Genomic DNA, 21,121 nt, shown 5'->3' with positions numbered 1-21,121 from the left:
GCTGGCCTCAAACTCAAAATCCACCTGCCTCTGCCTCCCAAGTGCTGGGATTGAAGGCGTGTGCCACCACTGCCCAGCTTTAACAATGTTTTCTGTCTATCACTTTACTCTTTAATTTTCCATGAAAATTGTCAATTTTAATGTGTTTTTTAATATATTTCTTCAATTTTGTCAGAAATGTTTTCCATGTAAATCTTCAATTTTATCATAAAATGTTATTTCCCTTTTCAATAAAAAAGTTAATGGAAAAAAGAAAAAAGAAGGTTATAATATCAGCAATTTTAGTTGTTGGAACTATTTAGGATGGAGCTTATGTGTGGCCTTTTTGGAAGAGTGATGTCACATGGGTGTATTTCCAGGCTTTAACATCTTCTCATCATGCTTATATTGCCAGCTCCCTCTTAGGTGGAGTTCAAATATGAGCTCTCAACTGTCCCTTGATTTTCAGCTAATGTCTTGCAATACGAGGTGAACTTTCCAGATGCATTTCTGTCCACCATTTTTGTAACTCAAACATATTTCTGGATGAATTTGAGGTAAGAATGCCTTAAATACTTCTGCTTTTACATTTGATCATGTTCAGAAGAGGATGCAACTTAACATTCATAGGAGTAGGCAAACCAGTGTGTAAATGCATCTAGATTCCCTGAGTAAAATCTCAGTGCTCTCTTTCTTGACGAAAGGCATCGCTTTGGAAAATGCTCCTATGCTTTCCTTAACTGTCGCAGGAAAAAAAGTCTTTCCCAACTGTTCTGTCTTGTCTGCTGTTCAAGCCAATCTCTTTAGTCAGATTAAACATAACTGGAAATAACCAAAACCTAAAAGATTATGTACTGTGAAAGATTTTTCTTAATTACAGTTTTTTGACCTGGGAAAAGCATTTATAATCTGGGTCTTTTGGAGTGATAAGACCCAGCTTTATTCTAGGCCACAGCTTGTAGGTGACAGCCTACATAGATAAAGGACATTGAAGATGATAGCTCTTTCTCTTTGACTTACTGCCCTACCTCTGGCTAGCATTTTTGTTGTTGTTTGTTTGTTTGTTTTACTTTTTGGCAATAAGGATCATTTTTTAAAAATTCTGGTTTATACTGAAGACCAGATGAGACATCCAGCCTTGTGGACAGAACTACTGTTCCATTTGTAGACAGCCACTGTTGGATGAGTTGAACCACAGCCTGTGAGCCATTCTAATACACGCATTTCCTACATAATAGAGATTCATTCTATCAGCCCTGTTCATCTGGAGGAACTTTACTAGTATAGATATGGATTTGTTGTTGCTGTTGTTGTTGTTGTTATTTTCATTTGAAGGAACTCACTGCGGACGTTCAGCTGATTGACAACAGTGCTCCACAGTGTCTGTCACATATTCCCTGCTTTACTCCGAGATTTGTCTCAGAAACATCAGGTGAAAAGTACTTGCAGTTTACCTGAACCCAGCCCGAAGGCACAAAACAAAATATTGCTTTCTAAAATATTTCTTAATTTTTAATATTTTGGGTACCTACCCATTTACGTGAGAGATTCGTAACTTCATTGTGATCTGATTTATTGACTGTGAGATTCATCCAACTTGAATCAAGGAGGAAGAAGTGGAAGAACCTCTGGAGTGCTGGGATTGGAGCTCAGGTAAGCTCCAAATTGGCAAAGCAGGGAACACAGTGTCACTGCCCACACGGGGGTAGAAGCAGGCAGTTGAGTAGCAGGGATGTGAAGTCTTAATTTCTCCCAGGAGCTTGATGGGAGGACAGACAGGTAAGCTATTGAAGGAGAGGCACTTGTGCTGCTGAACTTCAAATCTGGAAAAGAATTGGCTAAAGCTAGAACCACTGTGCTGGGTCTCTTCAACACACACTAACCTTAAGGGTGGTGCTCATGCCACTCAAGACTCAATAGCCAGTCAGAACCTCCGCATGGACCTGCCAGTCAGAATAGGAGGCGGCTCTTCACAGTATCAAGCTTGCAAGTTCCTTTCTATTACTCAGCAGGCATGAGTGTTTCCGTGTGTGTGATATGTTCTGAGTGACTCTGCTGGGTTTTGAGGAGAGCTCAGCAAGCTCTGGACTCCAGACATGGTAAGTGCAATGTCATCTCCCACAAATGTGAGGAGTAAGGTGCTTAGCAAAGTATGCATGTGTCATGCGTTTCCCCAGTGTCTGCATGGTAGGCAGCAGCCTCACAACTACCTGCGAGATCCTTTGTGATCTCTCCTTGCACCCAGCTGTGGCCTCTGAGTAACTTTTATGGGAGCTGCATCTGCACCAAACCGTTGCAGCAGCAGCTTGTGGGTCGAAATATACTTGACAGGATGCCAAACCTGAGAGCCCTCGTTTCTATATTATCTTCCGAAATAAATTCAGACATTAGCAGTTAACATGTAGATGTAAATTCCATTTGGAATTGATTTTGTGAAGACTGTAAAAAATATCTCATGTGTTGGGTAGCACTCCGATATTAAACTGTGATGTACAAGAGTAGAATTGATGTTGTAAGGAATATCAACATTTAGGAAATATTAAGTGACTCTAAATAGAATTTAGCTGAGTTAGGACTGCGTATAAATACCTGACAGGCATGTAGTATGCTAAGCAGTCCTGTTAAAGATTAGTAGAGTAGTATACATGTTTGTTTACCAGGATCGTCCAGACATTTGTCTCCAAATTATAACAAAGGGGACAAATCTGCTTTACAAGCAGCTATTAGGCTCATGCTGATATCAAAGGACAGGCCCCTATCAAAGCTGTGGCATTATAGGGTCACAACCAACATTAAGGCCTGGTGTGCCAAAAGATCCAGTTTTCTTCTTAGGAAAAATGTAGTTTTGCTACAAGGGCAGGACTACACCTGGTAATAGCTCTTTGAAAAGGAAAACGGTGTGTTGTGGGCTAATCCAATCAAATAAAGCTTGATCCTAATGTATGGAGAATTACATATCTCATTCTGAAATTCTAGACGCTTAACATCCTTGAGCCTTAAGATTTAGGAGCTTTACCTAAGGCTCTGGTGTGTTGAATAGAAAATAGTGCTCTTTCTCATAAGCCAGGGTTAGGATGGGCAGAGATGGAAAAGCCAGGGTATTTGGGGAGAAGAATCTTCAGATCCTGTGATTCCAGCTCTTTCCACTAGATGGCGATATGGTAACTACTCCCAAGTCAACTGTTAGCATGGTCAATAATGGTTTTGTTTTTTGGTTTTGGGTTTTTTGTTTTTGTTTTTGTTTTTGTTTTTGTTTTGTTTTGTTTTTTGTTTTTTGTTTTTTGTTTTGTTTTTGTTTTTTGGATACTTGATGTTCTTTTGTGCAGTGTTGTTTTATTAGAATTCTCCCGAGTCTGTCCCAGTGTATGACAGTTTCTGCAGACTTCACAGAAGTCTCCATGTCTTTCCACTTATCCCCTGTAAGTAGTATACAAGACACCACTCTTAAGAAGCTTACTTAGCATAAGACATAGCTTGTGCAAGATCTCCCCACCACAGCTGTTGTGCTTTCTGCCTCTACTTTTCCTATCGTTCTCATCTTCCAGAACTTCTAACTCAGTACACCATCACTGAAAAGTGGCCTGCTATTTCAGGCCTCTGATGTACTTAATGAATGATTCTGGGGATCTTTGCTGTGAAAAGCTCATAGCTGTCGTAAGTAAGACTTGTAATTTCCAGCCCATTTTTAAATTATTCAAAATAACCTGGGCCCTGAATCAGAAAGAAACTTATGGATGACAGCATATGTGGAATCCAAAATCTGGTTTTGGCTGGCTCCTCTTTGAGAATTAGTCAAAGATGATTCCATGCTGTCATTGTTTTTTGTTTTTTTTTGGGGGGGGGGTTGTTTTAGTTTTTCAAGACAGGGTTTCTCTGTGTAACCCTGGCTGTCCTGGAACTCACTTTGTAGACCAGGCTGGCCTCCAACTCAGAAATCTGCCTGCCTCTGCCTCCCAAGTGCTGGGATTAAAGGCGTGCGCCACCACCACCTGGCTCCATGCTGTCGTTAAAGAGATTTTTCTTAATGTTTTACTTGTTTGTGGAATGATTTATTTCTAGGATGATATATTAATTCTTGGAGCGCTGCATCTTCTTCATTTTATAGAGATATTTCTAAGACAAGATAGCATGACTCAGCTAGCCTTGATACTGGTCTATTGCTCCCCAGGGAATGACCTTGCTTTCTGCTTGATGAAAGTTCCTAAATTCTTGAGTTAAAGGAATATAACATAATACTGTTTTATTATTGCTCATTTGAGTCATATAATGAACTGATCTTTCTTCCACCTTCAAATGGGAGCAGGAAGAATGATTTCCTGTCTTCACTGTCAGTTGAAACAGGGCAGGCAATAGCAAGATCACAGAGTAAATTTTGAGAGTCAGTTGCAGGTGTCAACGTTCTGGATAGTGTGAATAATTTAGCACTTTCACATTATGTTTAATAATACATATGATTAAATTAAACTAGATTGGTGGGTGTTTAATTTAGGCAGGTGAGCTTGATCCAGTGGATAATGAATTCTCATTTTAGCACTGGTATTCTACAGATATAAGCAATGCTTGTTGACACATTATTCTTGGCTGCATACGTATTCCCTTGCTGGCATAGCTTACACTGTTCTACTGTCTCTCTGGGCCAAATCCTGAGGTCTATTGTATGTAGAGATCCACGATTTCCTGTTTGTTTTCTATTTCTTTTCCCTCTAATGTAAGCAGTCCTCTCTCTTAGTATATAGCCTGGTGGTTGTGGACTGGAGCAAAGGCATACCCTCTATCTCTGTGGATGTGAATTTACTTGCCGGCTCCAAGTTTCAAGGCCTTGGTGAGGGCAAATAGCTCTACTTTCTGCATTGACATACTTGGGGGTAGGTGGCATTTGTGCTGTCCACCACAGCAGCACCTGCTTGTCTCTGACCTCCATGGAGAAAACTGCTCCCATTTGTAAACCAGGTAGTCTCAGCTTTTGACAGGGGTCAGTCATAGATCCGTCCTCCACCCATGAACTCCCTGTTTTGGCCAGTTAGTTGCTGCTGGTTGAGCAGGAAGTGTATCTGTGCCCCTGTCTTGGAGAGTAAGTCTCATCCCAACAGGGAGTAGGGACAGTTTGGTATGAACCTAAATGAATGGGATGCCTGGCCCATCCCTAGTCCCACTGTTCTTCAGGTAGTCCATGATTACATTTTGGTGCCAGTGGCCCCTTGCACCCAAGATCTTCTTTGGAAACAGGACCATTGTCTTGCAGGACAGAGTGTCAAACCCCTGTGTCCACCAAGAATTGAGTGGGTTTCCCCTCCACTCTCAGAGTTAACCTGGGTTTGGGGAGGAGCACCAAACCCTAATTCACATAATAATTTTCTTCACCCTAGACTAACACCTTTGCTGTTTGGGTGCGGTTTTCCCAAGGCCTGGGATTTTTCCACTCCTGGCTTCCATTTGTTGGGACGCTCTGGCACTCTCGGGCCCAGTGGCCTCTCTCCTGGCAATATGCACACTGGACATTTTCAAGGTTTATTTTTGTCACTCTTCTCTCCTTTCCCTAACTACTGTAGCCAAGATTCTCTTTAAATTCCTTTCCTGTTGATTTTCTTTTTACATACACTTTCTCAGTGCACCAAATCCCTCAACAACTTATCCTGCAGTCCCTCTAGCCTCTGAAGCTTTTTCCTGATAATGCTACTAGACTGGTCTATAAATGCCACAGTCACAGAAGCTTTGTGCTCCTCGATGCTGGGGTCATAGGATGTATGCCTCTATGAGTCACTCTAGAAAGACAGTAGGTGACTCATTTGATCCCTGTCTAATCTCATGTACCTTGGTCAAATTTGTGGGTCATTGTGCGGCCCCCTTGAGACCAGCCAGTGGAGCCTGGTGGTAGACCTTCAGGTACCCTTACCTTATGCTGTATTAATGTCACAATCAAGTCTAGTTGGGAAACCTGCTGTGAACTACAGTCTGGTCAAACGATGGTGCCCCTGTGTCTGAGGGGGCATTCTCTCTGGCTTCCTGCACTAAGATTTAACAGGGTGGATTCAGTCTGTCCAATGTTGTTAGTCCAAGTCCAAGAACACAGAACGGGATAACCAACACCAACAAACACAGAGAAAGACAATTAACACACAGTTTGCCCCTTCCACGGGCACAGTTACAGACAATTCATCCCGTCCATAGGCACGGAAACCAAGTTATAACAAGACTTAACTCCTGCTGATACTGCCTTGCTGTTTACAGATAGTTCGCCCGTTCCAAGAACAAAATAACCCAGTAACCAGAGTACTTGATCGACACATGCCTGGACCAAGTCTAGCAGGCTCCAAAAGGAGTGGAGCCCTTTGGGCTCCCTCCAGGGTCTCTGGAGCGTGCCCGCCCCCCCAATCCCCTGAAGTCACAGCATTAAGGCTTTCTTACTTTTTTGTGGGAAAGAGGGTAGATTTCTACAGCTCTGGTTGACCTGAAACTTACTATGTAGTCAAGGCTGGCCACCATCTCACAAAGATCTACCTGCCTCTGTTTCTCTGGTGCTGATATTAAAGGTGTGTGCCATCGTGTCTGTCTGAGACTACAAAACACCTGTCTCAAGCACAAAAGTTCTGTTTTAGGAGACCATTTGGGTATAACCTAAGATGGCCACAAGGGGGAGACCCAGCTACTTCCTTCCATGTTTAATTGGTATAAGTTCATTTTCAAGGAAACAAATTCTCGATCCCCCAGGACACACTGAGTAATGCAGGTTGATGTATAAGCCAGTGACAGGCTCACTCCATGGTATACTCAAAGTTTTTTTCTGTAGATACAATATAGAGAATGGCCAGAAACATCTAGAACAGTTCAGAGCAGAGAGATTGAATGTGGAATCAGGCTGGAATTGGCTATGAGGAATGGGGGACACGAAGACAAGATTACTTCAAGACAGAGGGGCAAGAGAGTGCAGAGCCACAACAGCAGTGTTCAAAGGAAATGAGGAGCCTTCAGAGGAGAGATTTACGTTAAAGGGCTGGGTAAGAAGAGCCAAGACACCAGCAGGGATTCTGAAATATGTAACAGCTGGTACTGGGAGTCTGGGGGACTGCATATGCTGTGATATACTGATAGACTCCGCAAATAATCATTTTCCCCTTCTCTCAGTGATAAGGAAATGGCTCCTTTGGCAGAGTGGAACCGCTTTAAAAGTTGCAGAAGAATACTGGCTTTTGTATAACTGCCAGAATCTGGGCTTGGGTTGAAACCCCTTGAGTAGACAATCTGAATGGTGCCCGGCGGCACTGAGGTCTCCTTGTAAGCTGCAGGGTCTCCTGTTCAACTGCGAAACTTCTTTCATTATTGTTGCTGTTTACACATTTCATCCATAAGCAACGTGTAAAGAGACTCTCCTAATTCCAAATAGTCCTCCCTATTATATAGTTCTCCCAGCTCCTGTCTGGGATACAAGAAGAACACAATTCAGTAGCCTCAAAATGCAGACAAACACTCTGAGCTGTGAATCTTATTAACAAAAGCCACAGTGAAGCACAGAATACCCACCAAGGGAGCCATATATGGATCCTCCAACATGAAAGGGATGGGAATGGTGAGAACTGGGATTCCACCACAGAGAGGCTGGAAAAATTGAAATTAACATAATGAAACCATTTGGCAGAGGAAGAGTGAGAACCTACACTAGGGAGTGAAGAAGACAAAAACGGGATAGCTAATATTTTTACTCTTATCCTCAAAGTGTAGCTAGGTCACAGAGGCCGATAGGGTCCTTTCTGATTAAACCACATGCCTTCTTGATAAAAGTTAAGCAAAAAGGGAAAACATATACACTGTCTAATCAGTCTTAAGTATAAGCTCCAGCTTTGGGTTTGAAGCTTGGGGACCTAGTGACATGCTCCTGTTAAGAGCCCAAAGAGAGAGACACATTCAGCACATTTGGGAAGGTTCTTAAGAAATGACCTTTCCCCAAACTCTCTGCCCACATTCATCAGAAATGTGGATCTGAACAATACGTGTAAGACACCCCTTTCCCACCCATCTTCCCTGCTTACTAAGTTCTCTGGAAAAAGCCATGGTGCCCTGAGCAGCCTGATAGCTCAAGTGGGATCTTTGCTCACCGTAATCAGACCTGTGGCTCCTGAACCAAACAGAACTGCAGATCTGGAACCATACAGCCCAAGGATAACAATCAGAAGCCCGACACACCAAGACCATTGAGGTTAACCGCTTCCTAATACCTAGTACAACAAAAATATCTAGGGACCAAAGCCATCCAGAAGGCTAAAGGTCCTCAGAAAGAACACAATTAACAAAAGTTAGGACAATATGACACCTCTAGAGCACAGCTACCATACTATACAGCAAACCCTGAATATCCTAACACAACTGAAGCACAAGACAATGACCTTAAATCAAATATTGTAAGGGTGATAGAGGCCTTTAAAGGAAAAGGAATAAATCCTGTATAGAAATACAGGAGACTACAATCAAACAGGTAGAGGTCTTTAAAGAGGAAACAAATAAATCACTGAAAGATATACAATTAAACAGGTAATGAAAATACATAAAACTCTGGAAGATCTAAAAGCAGAAATTGAAGTAGTAAAGAAAACACAAAGTGAGGAATACCTGGAGGTGTAAACTTAGGGAAGAGAACAGCAACAGCTGATATAAGTATGGCCAACAGAAGACAGGTGTGGAAGAGAGACCCTCAGGACTGGGAGAAAGAATCTCAGGCACTGATACAGCAGTCAAAAAAATGTAAATCCAAAAACTTCCTGACACAAAACATCCTGGAAATTTGGAATACCATGAAAAGTCCTAATACAAGAATAATAGGGATGATAGAAGGTGAAGTGTCCCAGATCCAAGGCCCAGACAATATTCTCAATAAAGTCATAACAGAAAACTTTCCCAAAGAAATAGATGACTATACACATACAAAAAGCTTATAGAACACCACTTAGACTGGACAAGAAAAGAAAATCTCCTTAGAATCTAATAATTAAAACACAAAATTTATAGAACAAAGATAAATATTAAAAGAAGCAAGAGAAAAATGTCAACAAACATACAAAGGCAGATACGTAAGAATTTTACCAGACTTTTCAACAGAAATGTAAAAGGTAGAAGTGTCTTGACAGACATCTTGCAACCTCTAAAACTCAGGAGTGACAACCCAGAGCTCTATAGCCAGTAAAACTCTCAGTTACCATTGAGAGAAAACAAGATAATCCAAGAGAATTCAAATTCAGATAATATCTATCCACAAATCTAGCTCTACAAAAAATACTAGAAGGAAAACTCCAACTCAAGGAGGATAACTACATCCAAGAAAACACAGGAAATATGTAATTCCATAACAGCACAAGAATGGGTAGCACACAAACACACACACACACACACACACACACACACCAATACCACTCTCTTATTTAGTGTTTTAATGCTGTGAACAGACAATGTGACAAAGGCAACTCTTGTAAGGACAACATTTAATTGGCGCTAGCTTACAGGTTGAGTTTCAGCACATTATCATCAAGGCAGGAACATGGCAACATTCAGGCAGGCATGGTGCAGGAGAAAATGAGAGTTCTACAACTTGATCTAAAAGCTGCTAACAGAATACTGGCCTCCAGGCAGCTAGGATGATGGTCTCACTGCCATCACCCACATCACCCACAAGTACTCCAACAGGGCCATGCCTACTCCAATGGGGCTACACCTTCTAATAGTTTTACCTCCTGAGATGAGCATATGCAAACAATCACAATCACCAAGATCAAAATAAAAGGAATTAACAATCATTGCTCATTAATATCTCTAAACATCAATGGACTCAATTCTCCAGTAAAAAGACATAGGCTAACAGAGTAGATGCAAAAATAGGATCTATCATTCTACTGAAAACAGGAAACACACTTAATCTGTAAAAAAAAAAAAAAAAAAAAAAGACATTACCCCCAGAGTAAAGGGCTGGAAAAAAGTTTTCCAAGGAATTGGACCAAAAAGAAAGCTGTGGTTGCCATCCTAATATCCATTAAAATAGACCTTCAATCAAAATTAGTCAAAAGAGACAAGGAAGAACTCTTCATAAACGTCAAAGAAAAAAATCTAGCAAGATGATATTTAAATTCTGAACATCTATGCCCCAAACACAAGCACACCCACATTTTAAAAGAAACATTGCAAAAGTTTCAATCTCACATCACTTCCCACCTAAAAAGAGTGAGAGAATTAAACAACCCACTCTCACCGATTGACAGGTCATCCTGACAAAAACTAAACAGAGACATAAGGAAACTAACAGACACTATAAATCAAATGAGCCTAACAAACATTTATAGGATATGACACCCAAACACAAAACAATATTATTTCTCCTCAGCACCTCAGAGATTGCTCTCCAAAATGAACCATACAATCACATGCAAAGCACACATCAACATATACAAGAAATTGAAATAACACCTTATATCTTATCAGACCACCATTGATTAAAGCTGGACTTCAACAACAGAAAACCTAGAAAGCCTAAACACACTTGGAAATTGACCAACTCAATGATCTTTGGGAAGGAAAGAAATAAAAAAGACTTTATAGAATTCAATGCAAATGAAGGCACAACATACCCAATTTTTTGTGATTTTTTTTATTTGATATATTTTTATTTACATTTCAAATAATTTCCCCTTTTCTGGCTCCCCACTCCCCAAAAGTTCCACAAGCCCTCTTCTATCCCCCTATTCCCCCATCTACCCCTTACCACTTCCCTGTTCTGGTATTCCCCTATACTGCTGCACTGAGTCTTTCCAGAACCAGGGGCCACTCTTCCGTTCTTCTTGGACATCATTTAATATGTGGATTATGTCTTGGGTATTCAAAGTTTCTAGGCTAATATCCACTTATCAGTGAGTGAATATCATGATTGATCTTTTGAGACTGCGTTGCCTCACTAAGTATGATGTTCTCCAACTCCACCCATTTGTCTAAGAATTTCATGAATTTGTTGTTTCTAATGGCCAAATAGTACTCCATTGTGTAAATATACCACATTTTTTGTATCCATTCCTCTGTTGAGGGAAATCTAGGTTCTTTCCAGATTCTGGCTACTACAAATAGGGCTGCTATGAACATAGTGGAACATGTGTCCTTATTACATGGTGGGGAATCCTCTGGGTATATGCCCAGGAGTGGTATAGCAGGGTCCTCTGGAAGTGTCATGCCCAGATTTCTGAGGAACCACCAGACTGATTTCCAAAGTGGTTGCACCATCTTGCAATCCTACCAGCAGTGGAGGAGTGTTCCTCTTTCTCCACATCCTCACCAATACCTGCTGTCTCCCGAGTTTTTAACCTTAGCCATTCTGACTGGTGTGAGGTGAAATCTCAGGGTTGTTTTGATTTGCATTTCCCTAATGATTAATGATGTTGAACATTTCTTAAGGTGCTTCTCACATGAAGAACTTCAGATGGCTGAGAAGCACCATACTCAAATTTATGGGACACAATGAAAGCAGTCCTAAGAGGACAGTTCATAGCACTAAGTGCCTCCATATCAAAAAAAAAGAAAGTTCTAATATCAGCAATTTAAAAGTACTCTTGAAATCTCTAGGGAAAAAAGAAGCAAGCATACCAAAGAGGAGTAGAAGGCAGGAAATTATCAAAATCAGTGATGAAATCAATCAGTTAGCAACAAAGAAAACAATGCAAAGAATCAACAAAACCAAGAGCTGGATAAACAACAAGATAAACACTTAGCTAAATTAAGCAAGAGACACAGAGACAGTATCCAAATAAACAAAGTCAGTAATGAAAAGAGAGACTTAACTACTGAAATTAAGGAAGTTCAAAGAATCATTACATCTTCCTTCAAATGTCTGTAGTTCACAAAATTGGAAAATCTTAATGAAGTGGATAATTTTCTAGACAGATAGCACTTACCAAAGATAAATAAAAATCATGGAATCTATTTAAATAGTACCATAACCCCTAAAGAAGTAGAATCATTCATTAAAGTTCTCCCAACCTATTAAAAATCCCCACAATTTCCAAGAAGAGCTAATTCCAATACTCAACCTATTCTGCAAAGTAGAAACAGAAGAAACACTGTCAAAGTCTTTCTGTCAGGCCAGTCTCTCTGATACGTAAGCCACACAGAGACTCAACAAAGAAAGAGAACTTAAGAACTATTTCTCATGTGAGCATTCATATAAAAATACTCAATAAAATATATGTACACTGAATCCAGAGCACATCAAAGACATCATTCATCATGAACAAGTAGGCTTCATCACAGGAATGCAAGACTGTTCAATAAACAAAAATCCATGAACTTTATCCACCATGTAAAAAAAACTGTAGAAAAAATGCACATGATTATTTCATTATACTCTTAAAAAGCCTTTGATGAAACCAACTCCTCTTCATGTTAAACATATTAGAGAAATCAGGGATATTGTGCACATACCTAAACATAATCAAATAAATACCCAACATCAAATTAAATGCAGAGAAATTTAAAGCAAACTGCACTAAAATCAGGGACAAGGCTGATCATTTTCTCCATATCTATTCAATATGGTAATAGCAGTTCTAGCTAGAGCAATAAGGCAACTAAAGGACATTAAAAGATACTAATTGGAAAAAAAGAAGTCAAAGTAACACTAACCACAGATGATATGATAGCATACATAAGCACTCCCAATAAATTCTACCAGAGAACTCCCACAGCTGATAAACACCTTCAGAAAGTGGCTGCAAACAGTTAGCTCAAAGAAATCAGTAGCCCTCCTTTATACAAATAATAAACAGGCAAAGAAATTAGAGAAACTGCACTCTTTATAATACCAACAAATAATGCAAAATATCTTGCTGTAACTCGAACCAAGCAAGTGAGAGATCTATATGACAAGAACTTCAAGTCCCTGAAGAAACAAATTGAAGGAGATATTAGATGAAAGATTTTCCATGCTCCTGGATAGGTAGCATTAACATAGTGAAATGGCATCTTATCAAAAGCAATCTAGGGATTCAATGCAATCCCCATTAAAACTACAACACATTTTTTATAGACCTTGGAAAAACAATTGTCAATTTCATATGGAAAAACAAAATACCCAGGATAGCCAAAACAATCATGAATAATAGAGCAATGTCAGGAGGAATAACCATTCCTGACCTTAAGTTCTACTACAGAGCAATAGTGAAACAAATGCATGTTATCTGTACAGAAACAGACTTGTTGATCAATGGAATAAAGCGAAGATCCAGAAATAAACCTACACAACTATGGACACTTGATTTTTGATACAGAAGTCAAAACCATAAAATGGAAAAAAAAAACTTCAACAAATGGTGCTCGTGTAACTGGAGGTAGAAAAATTAAAATAGATCCATACTTATCACCCCATAAAAAACTCAAGTCCAAGTTTATGAAGGGCCCAAACTAAACCTGGACACTATATCCCATAGAATAGGAAGAAAGAAATAGCTTTGGAAACACTGGTAAAAAGAGAATTTCCTGAAAAAATTATCCATGACTCAGGCTCTAAGATCAGCAGTTATTAAATGGGACTTCATAAAACTCAAAAGTTTTTGTCAGGCAAAGGACGCTGTCGATAGGACAAATCCACATTCCCCAAAATTGTGAAAGTCCCTTCACCAACCTTAAATCTGACAGAGGGCAAATATTCAAATTGGAATTAGACACCAACAACACATATAACCCAATTTAAAAAGAGGCACAGAACTGAACAGAGATTTCTCAGCAGAGCAATCTCCAATGACTGAGAAGCACTTAAAGAAATGTTCAAAACCCTTACTCATCAGAGAAATGCAAGTCAAAACAACTCTGGGGTTCCATTTTATAGCCATCAGAGTGACTAAGATAAAAAATTCAGGAGATAGCATATCAGGGGATAGCAAGGTTGTGAAGCAAGGAGAACACTCCTTCATTGCTGGTGGGATGGCAAACTTGTATAACCACTCTGGAAATCAATTTGGTGGTTTCTCAGAAAACACGGAATAGTTCTACATCATGGCCCAGCTCATGACATATTTCTTTCAGTGCTTTATGTTGATTGAATACCACCAGTTGTGTGCTGAAATTTGTTTAAATAGTTGCACTGGAAAGAAATTCTTTCCCAAAGTATACTTAATGCAAACACAATGATCAAGGTTATTTTGCTCTAAATAAATCATACAGGCAGAACAATTTGTATGATTGTAAAAATCATCTGTGCTGTTTTCTTCTCACATCATAATTCATGAAGATGCAGCAACCATGTGTACAACATTCCTCAATGCAACGTTTGCCCAGTATGTAACATGCTGGCTGTGATAATAAGTGTTTTAGAAAGCTAACTATGTTAATTTAACAAAAAACCACATGCATTCAACATTGACTGCAGCAAGGCATAAATAACATTCATTCCCTTATAAATTCTTAACTAAGATCCTATGTTTGAATTAGGAGGATGCTGATACCCTCATGGTAGGCAAGGCAAAAGTGAGTCTCTCAGTGTTTGGTGATAGGATGTAATCAGGAAAGGTTGCTCCTAGTCAACTGGCAGCACTACTTAAAAAGTGTTGGAGACCCCAGTGAACATAATGGTGAGTTGTGGATGGGATTCAAAATGAGGGCATGTGGCAGAATTCATTAAATTGTAAGAGATTCCTCATAAGAGACTTGAATCCCTTAGAAATTTACCATCCTACTTTAAGGTTCACACCTTCCACCAAGGCAGACTAGCAGCATTTGTTTCTCTAAAGACCCCATAGTCTGATAGACTGAAGGCCTCCCAGATCTTAACAGCCAAGGACACAGGAAAGTGATCCTGCCAAACACCGCAGTAGCTAGTAACCTCAAAGATCCCAGCAAATTTGTGACCCATCTGTACCCTCACCCCCACAAACTGTGTGATCCCCACCCACTTTAAGGCCTACACCTTCTGTCTGGAAAGTTCATAAGTGAGTTTGCTTCTCTAAAGACACCATGGTCAGATGACCTCCACAGAGGTCTACTACAGGCAGGGACACAGGTAAGGGACACCTCTCAAATAGCCACAGTAGCTAGAAACTACTAGCTGAGGATCCCAGTAGAATTGGAACCAATTCCCACCCCCCATCCTCTTCATGAGCAAACGCCACCCAATTTCAGACTTTCACCTTCTACCTGGTCATACCATCAGCTTTTCTGCTCCTCTTAAGGCCCCACAGTCTGAAGGCCTCCCAGGAGGTTTGCTACAGCCACAGCCACAGCCACAGCCACAGCCACAGCTATAAGAGACCTGCAGCAACCCAGGGATACATGTGGTATGCTTCACACAGAGACACCCAGGCCAGTTAACAACAGAGATAATCAGATGGCAAGAGGCAAGCACAAGACCATATACAACATAAGCCATTAAACTTTGGCACCATCAGAACCCTGTCTTCCCACCACACCAAGCCCTGGATACACCAACACACCTGAAAATTAGGATCCTGACCTAAAATTTTATCTAATGAAGATAATAGAGTCCTTTAAGGAGGATGTAAATGACTAACTGAAAGAAAGACAGGAAAACAGGTAGAAGCCCTTAAAGAGGAAACAAATCCCTTAAAGAAAGAAATATAGGAAAACACAATCAAACAGATGAAGGAATTGAACGAGTGGTCCTATATCTAAATATGGAAGTAGAAATGCTAAAGAAAACAAAAACAGAAGTAACCCTGGAAATGGAAAGTCTAGGAAAGAGGTCAGGGACTATAGATACAACCATCAACAACAGAATATAAGGGATAAAAGAGAGAATCTAAGGTTTAGAAGATACCTTAGAAGATATCGACACAACAGTCAAAGAAATTGAAAATAAAAAAAAACTCCTAAACCAAAGTATCCAGGAAAGCCAGGAAAATGAAAAGACCAAACCTAAGAATAATAGGAATAGAAGAGAGCACAGATTCTTAGCTCAAAGTACCCTGAAATGTCTTCAACAAAATCATAGAAGAAAACTTGCCCAGCCTAAAAAGAAAGAGATGGCCATAAATGTGCCAGAAGTCTATAGAACACCAAATACAGTGGACCAGAAAAGAAAACCCTCTTGTCTCATTTTAATCAAACACTAAATGCAGAGAACAAAGAAATAATATTAAAAGCTATGAGAGAAAAAGGGAAAGTTATATATAAGGCCAGACCTATCAGAATTACACCAGACTTCTCAATAGACACATAATAGACCAGGAGAGTCTGAAGAAAGTTCATTCAAACCCTTACAGAACACAAATGGCAATCCAGATTACTATTCCCTGCAAAACTCTCAATCATCATTCATGGAGAAAGCAAAATATTCCATGACAAAACCAAATTTAAACAGTATCTACCTAACAATCTGGCCCTACAGAGTATTCTAGAAGCAAAACTTCAACACAAGGAGAGTACTTACACCAAGTGGGGGGGAAAGTTGTTAATCATCTCACAACAAAACCAAAGGAGAGAATCACTTATACATAATGCCACCACCAACAACAAACATAACAGGAACTAACAATCATCCGTCTCTAGTATCTCTCAATATCAACAGACTAAATTCTCCAATAGAAAAACATAAGCTAAAAGACTGTATACACAGGACAATCCAGCATGTTACTGCATAAAAGAAACACAACTCAATGACCAAAACACTACCTCTGTGTTATAAGCTGGAAAAACTTCTTCCAAGCAAATGGTCCTAAGAAACAAGCAGCAGTTGACATCCTAACATCCAATAAAATATACTTTCTACTAAAAGTTATCAAGCAAGATGGAGAAGAAGAACACTTCATATTCATCAAGGGAAAAACCCACAAAGAGAAAATTTCAATCCTAAATGTATGTGCCTCAAATGTAAAGGCATCCACATTCATAAAAGAAACTTTACTGAAGTTCAAAACATAATAGTAGAATACTATTTCATAATAGTATTCATAATAGTAGAATATATTGAATACTAAGTTCAAACAATAATAGTAGAAGACTTCGACACCTCACTCTCACCAATGGATAGATCACTGAAACAGAGACACATCGAACCTAATGGAATATATATATATATCCCTCTAAAGCAAAAGACAAAAGAATATGCCTTCTTCTCAACACTTCATGGTACCTTTTCCAGATTAAAGCCTATAATTATTCGCAAAACAAGCTTCAACAGATACAAGAAGATTAAATTAATCCCATGCATGCTATCAGATCACCATGGATTAAGGCTAGACTTCAATAACAACAAAAACAACAGAAAACCCACATATCCACAGAAACTGAACAATTCTCTATTCAAAAAAATCGGTCAGGGAAGAAATAAAGAAAGAAATTAAGTACTTTCTAGAATTCAACAAAATTGAAGGCACAACATACCCAAATGTATAGGACACAATGAAAACAGTTCTAACAGTTCATAGCACCAAGTGATTCTGTAAAGAAATGAGAGGGATCCTACACTAACAACAGCACACCTGAAAGCCCTAGAACATAATGAAGCAAACTCACACAAGAGGAGAATAAGGCAGGAAATAGTCAAACTCAGGGCAGAAATCAACCAAATAGAAACAAAGAGAACAATACAAGGAATCAATAAAACCAAAAGCTTGTTCTTTGAGCAAATCAACAAGATTTTCTCAAACCTGTAGTCAAACTAACTAAAGGGCACAGAGAGAGTATTCAAATTTACAAAATCAGAAATAAAAAGGGAGACATAACAACAAAAGCTAAGGATATTTGAAAAAAATCATCAGAGCCTACTACAAAAGCCTTGACTCAACAAAACTGGAAAATCTAGAAGAAATAGATGATTTTTCTAGACAGATAATACGTACCAAAGTTAAATCAAGAACAGGTAAACTATCTAAACAGGCCTTTATTCCCTAAGGAAATAGGAGAAGTCATTAAAACCTTCCAACCAAAAAAAGCCCATGGCTAGATGGCTTAAGTGCAGAATTCTACCAGACCTTCAAAGAAGAGCTAATACCAACACTCACTAAACTATTCCATAAAATAGAAACAGAAGGATCACGACCAGATTCATTCTATGATAGCAAAAATTACCTTGATACCTAAACCACTCAGAGACATAACAAAGAAAGAAAATATTAGACCAATTTAGCTTATGAATATTGATCCAAAATATTCAATAAAATTCTAGGAAACTAGAATTAGTTTCCTAGAATTAGTTGGATCTTTGTGTGGTTTTGGTATCAGCGTAATAGTGGCTTCGAAGAAGGAGTTGGGTAGTGTTCCTTCTGTTTCTATTTGGTGGAAAGGTGTGAAGAGTATTGGTGTTAAGTCTTCTTTGAAGGTCTGATAGAATTCTGCACTGAAATCATCTGGTCCTGTGCTTTTTTTGGTCGGAAGCCTATCTATGACCCCTTTTATTTCTTTAGGGGTAATGGGTCTGTTTAGATGGTCTATTTGTTCCTGGTTTAATTTTGGTAATTGGTATCTGTCTAAGAAAATGTCCATTTCCTCCAGATTCTCCAGTTGTGTTGAGTACATGTTTTTGTAGTAGGATCTGATGATTTTTTGAATTTCCTCGGTTTCTGTTGTAATATCTCCGTTTTCATTTCTAATTTTGTTAATTTGGATACTTTCTCTGTGCTCTTTGGTTAGTCTGGCTAAGGGTTTAATCTATCTTGTTGATTTTTTCAAAGAACCAGCTTTTGGTTTTGTTGATTCTTTGTATGGTTCTCTTGGTTTCTACTTGATTGATTTCAGCCCTGAGTTTGATGATTTCCTGTCTTCTTCTCCTCCTGGGTGAATTAGCTTCTTCTTGTTCCAGGGCTTTCAGTTGTTCTGTTAATCTTCTAGTGTATGCTCTCTCGAATTTCTTTTTCGAGACACTCAAAGCTATGAGTTTTCCTCTTAGCACTGCTTTCATTGTGTCCCATAGATTTGTGTATGTTGGGCCTTCATTTTCATTAAATTCTAAGAAATCTTTGATTTCTTTCTTTATTTCTTCTTTGACCAAGGTATCATTGAGTAGAGTATTGTTCAGTTTCCATGTGTATGTGGTCTTTCTGTTGTTTTTACTGTTATTAAAGACCACTTTTACTCCATAGTGATCTGATAGGAGGCATGGGATTATTTCAATCTTCTTATATTTGTTGAGGTCTGTCTTGTGATCAACTATATGATCTATTTTGGAGAAGGTACCATGAGGTGCTGAGAAAAAGGTATATTCTTTTGCTTTGGGATGAAAAGTTTATTATATATCTGTTAACTCCAATTGGTTCAAAGCTTCAATTAGTTTCACTGTCTCCCTGTTTAGTTTCTGTTTTCCTGATCAGTCCATTGGTGAGAGTGGAGTGTTGAAGTCACCCACAATTATTGTGTTAGGTGCAATGTGTACTTTGAGCTTTAGTAAAGTTTCTTTTATGAATGAGGGCACCCTTGTATTTGGAGCATAGATGTTCAGGATTGAGAGTCCTTCTTGTTGGATTTTTCCTTTGACCAGCAAGTAGTGACCTTCCATGTCTCTTTTGATGACATTAGGTTGAAGGTCAATTTTCTCTGAAATTACAATGGCAACTCCAGCTTGTTTCCTGGGACCATTTGCTTGTAGAATTATCTTCCAGCCTTTTACTCTAAGGTAGTTTTTGTCTTTGACACCGAGGTGTGTTTCCTGTATGCAGCAAAATGTAGGGTACTGTTTATGTAACCAGTCTGTTAGTCTATGTCTTTTTATTGGGGAATTGAGTCCATTGAAGTTAAGAGGTATCAAGGAGTAGTGGTGATTGCTTCCTATCATTTTTTATTTTAATTTTATACTGGTTATCTTCTTTGGGTTTGATGAAAGAAGCTTAATATCCTGCTTTTTCCAGGGTATAGTTTCCCTCATTGTAATGGTGTTTTCCCCCTATTATCCTTTGTAGGACTGGGTTTGTAGAAATATATTGTGTAAATTTGGTTTCATCATAGAATATCTTGTTTTCTCCATCTATACTAATTGAGAGTTTCTCTGGGTATAGTAGTCTCAGCTTGCATTTGTGTTCTCTTTGAGTCTGCATGAGCTCTGCCCAGGATCTTCTAGCTTTCATGGTCTCTGGTGAGAAATCTGGTGTAATTCTGATAGGTCTTCCTTTATATGTTACTTGCCCTTTTTCTCTTACTGCCCTAAGTATTCTTTCTTTGTTTAGTACATTTGGGGTTTTGATTATTATGTGACAGGAGGTATTTCTGTTCTGGTCCAGTCTGTTTGGAGTTCTGTAGGCTTCTTGTATATTCATGGGCATCTCTCTCTTTAGGTTAGGGAAGTTTTCTTCCACAATTTTGTTGAAGATATTTGCTGGCCCTTTAAATTGTAAATCTTCACTCTCATCAATGCCTATAATCCTTAGATTTGGCTTTCTCATTGTGTCCTGGATTTCCTGGATGTTTTGGGTTACAAGCTTTTTGCATTTTGCATTTTCTTTAACTGTTGAGTCCATGGTTTCTATGGTATCTTTGGCATCTGAGATTCTTTCTTCTATCTCTTGTATTCTGTTGTTGATATTTGCGTCTATGGTTCCTGATTTCTTCCTAAGGTTTTCTATCTCCAAAGTTGTCTCCCTTTGTGCTTTCTTAGTTGTTTCTACTTCTGTTTTTAGATCCTGGAAGTTTTTGCTCAGTTCTGTCATTTATTTTTTTGTGTTTTCTTCTAATTCTTTAAGAGATTTTTGTGTTTCCTCTTTCATGACTTCTGCCTGTTAATCAAAGTTCTCCTGTATTTCTTTAAGTGATTTTTGTGTTTCCTCCTTATTGGCTTTTGTATTCTCCTGAATTTCTTTCAATGATTTTTGTGTTTCCCTTGTAAGGGCTTCTAATTTTTGATCCATTTTCTCCTGAATTTCTTTAAGTATGTCCTTAATGTGTTCTGTACCAGCATCATGAGCAGCAATCTTAAATACAAATCTTGTTTTTCTGGTGTGTTGGGGTATCCAGGACTTGCTATTGTTGGAGAATTGGGTTCAGATGCTGCCATAATGCCTTGGTTTCTGTTAGTAATGCTCCTACGTTTGCCTTTAGCCATCTAGTTCTCCCAGGTGTTAGATGGTCTTATTGTCACTGGCTGGTGCTTCAACCTACTGTGGATCTTTAAGGTTATCTCTGCAACACTGGATGACTGGGTTTCCTCTGGCACAGATTACTGATATGCTGCTTTCCTCTTTTGTGC

At 39.0% G+C, this 21,121-nt stretch overlaps 1 protein-coding gene across 1 annotated transcript in view; it reads left to right on the top strand.

Annotated features, from left to right (window-relative positions):
- Positions 1 to 2,072: 2,072 nt before the first annotated feature.
- LOC127686354 (zinc finger protein 239-like) overlaps positions 2,073 to 21,121 on the top strand; it is a 234,054-nt gene continuing 215,005 nt past the window's right edge. Inside the window, exon 1 of the mRNA XM_052184487.1 lies at positions 2,073 to 2,078. Coding sequence (XP_052040447.1) covers positions 2,076 to 2,078 — 3 coding nt within the window. The 5' untranslated portion in view covers positions 2,073 to 2,075. The remainder of the gene's footprint in view (positions 2,079 to 21,121) is intronic.

The sequence above is a fragment of the Apodemus sylvaticus genome, chromosome 5 (assembly GCF_947179515.1).
Source record: "Apodemus sylvaticus chromosome 5, mApoSyl1.1, whole genome shotgun sequence".
NCBI classification, from domain to species: domain Eukaryota; kingdom Metazoa; phylum Chordata; class Mammalia; order Rodentia; family Muridae; genus Apodemus; species Apodemus sylvaticus.
The sequence above is the reverse complement of the archived record's forward strand: the minus strand, read 5'-3'. Positions and strand labels throughout refer to the sequence as shown.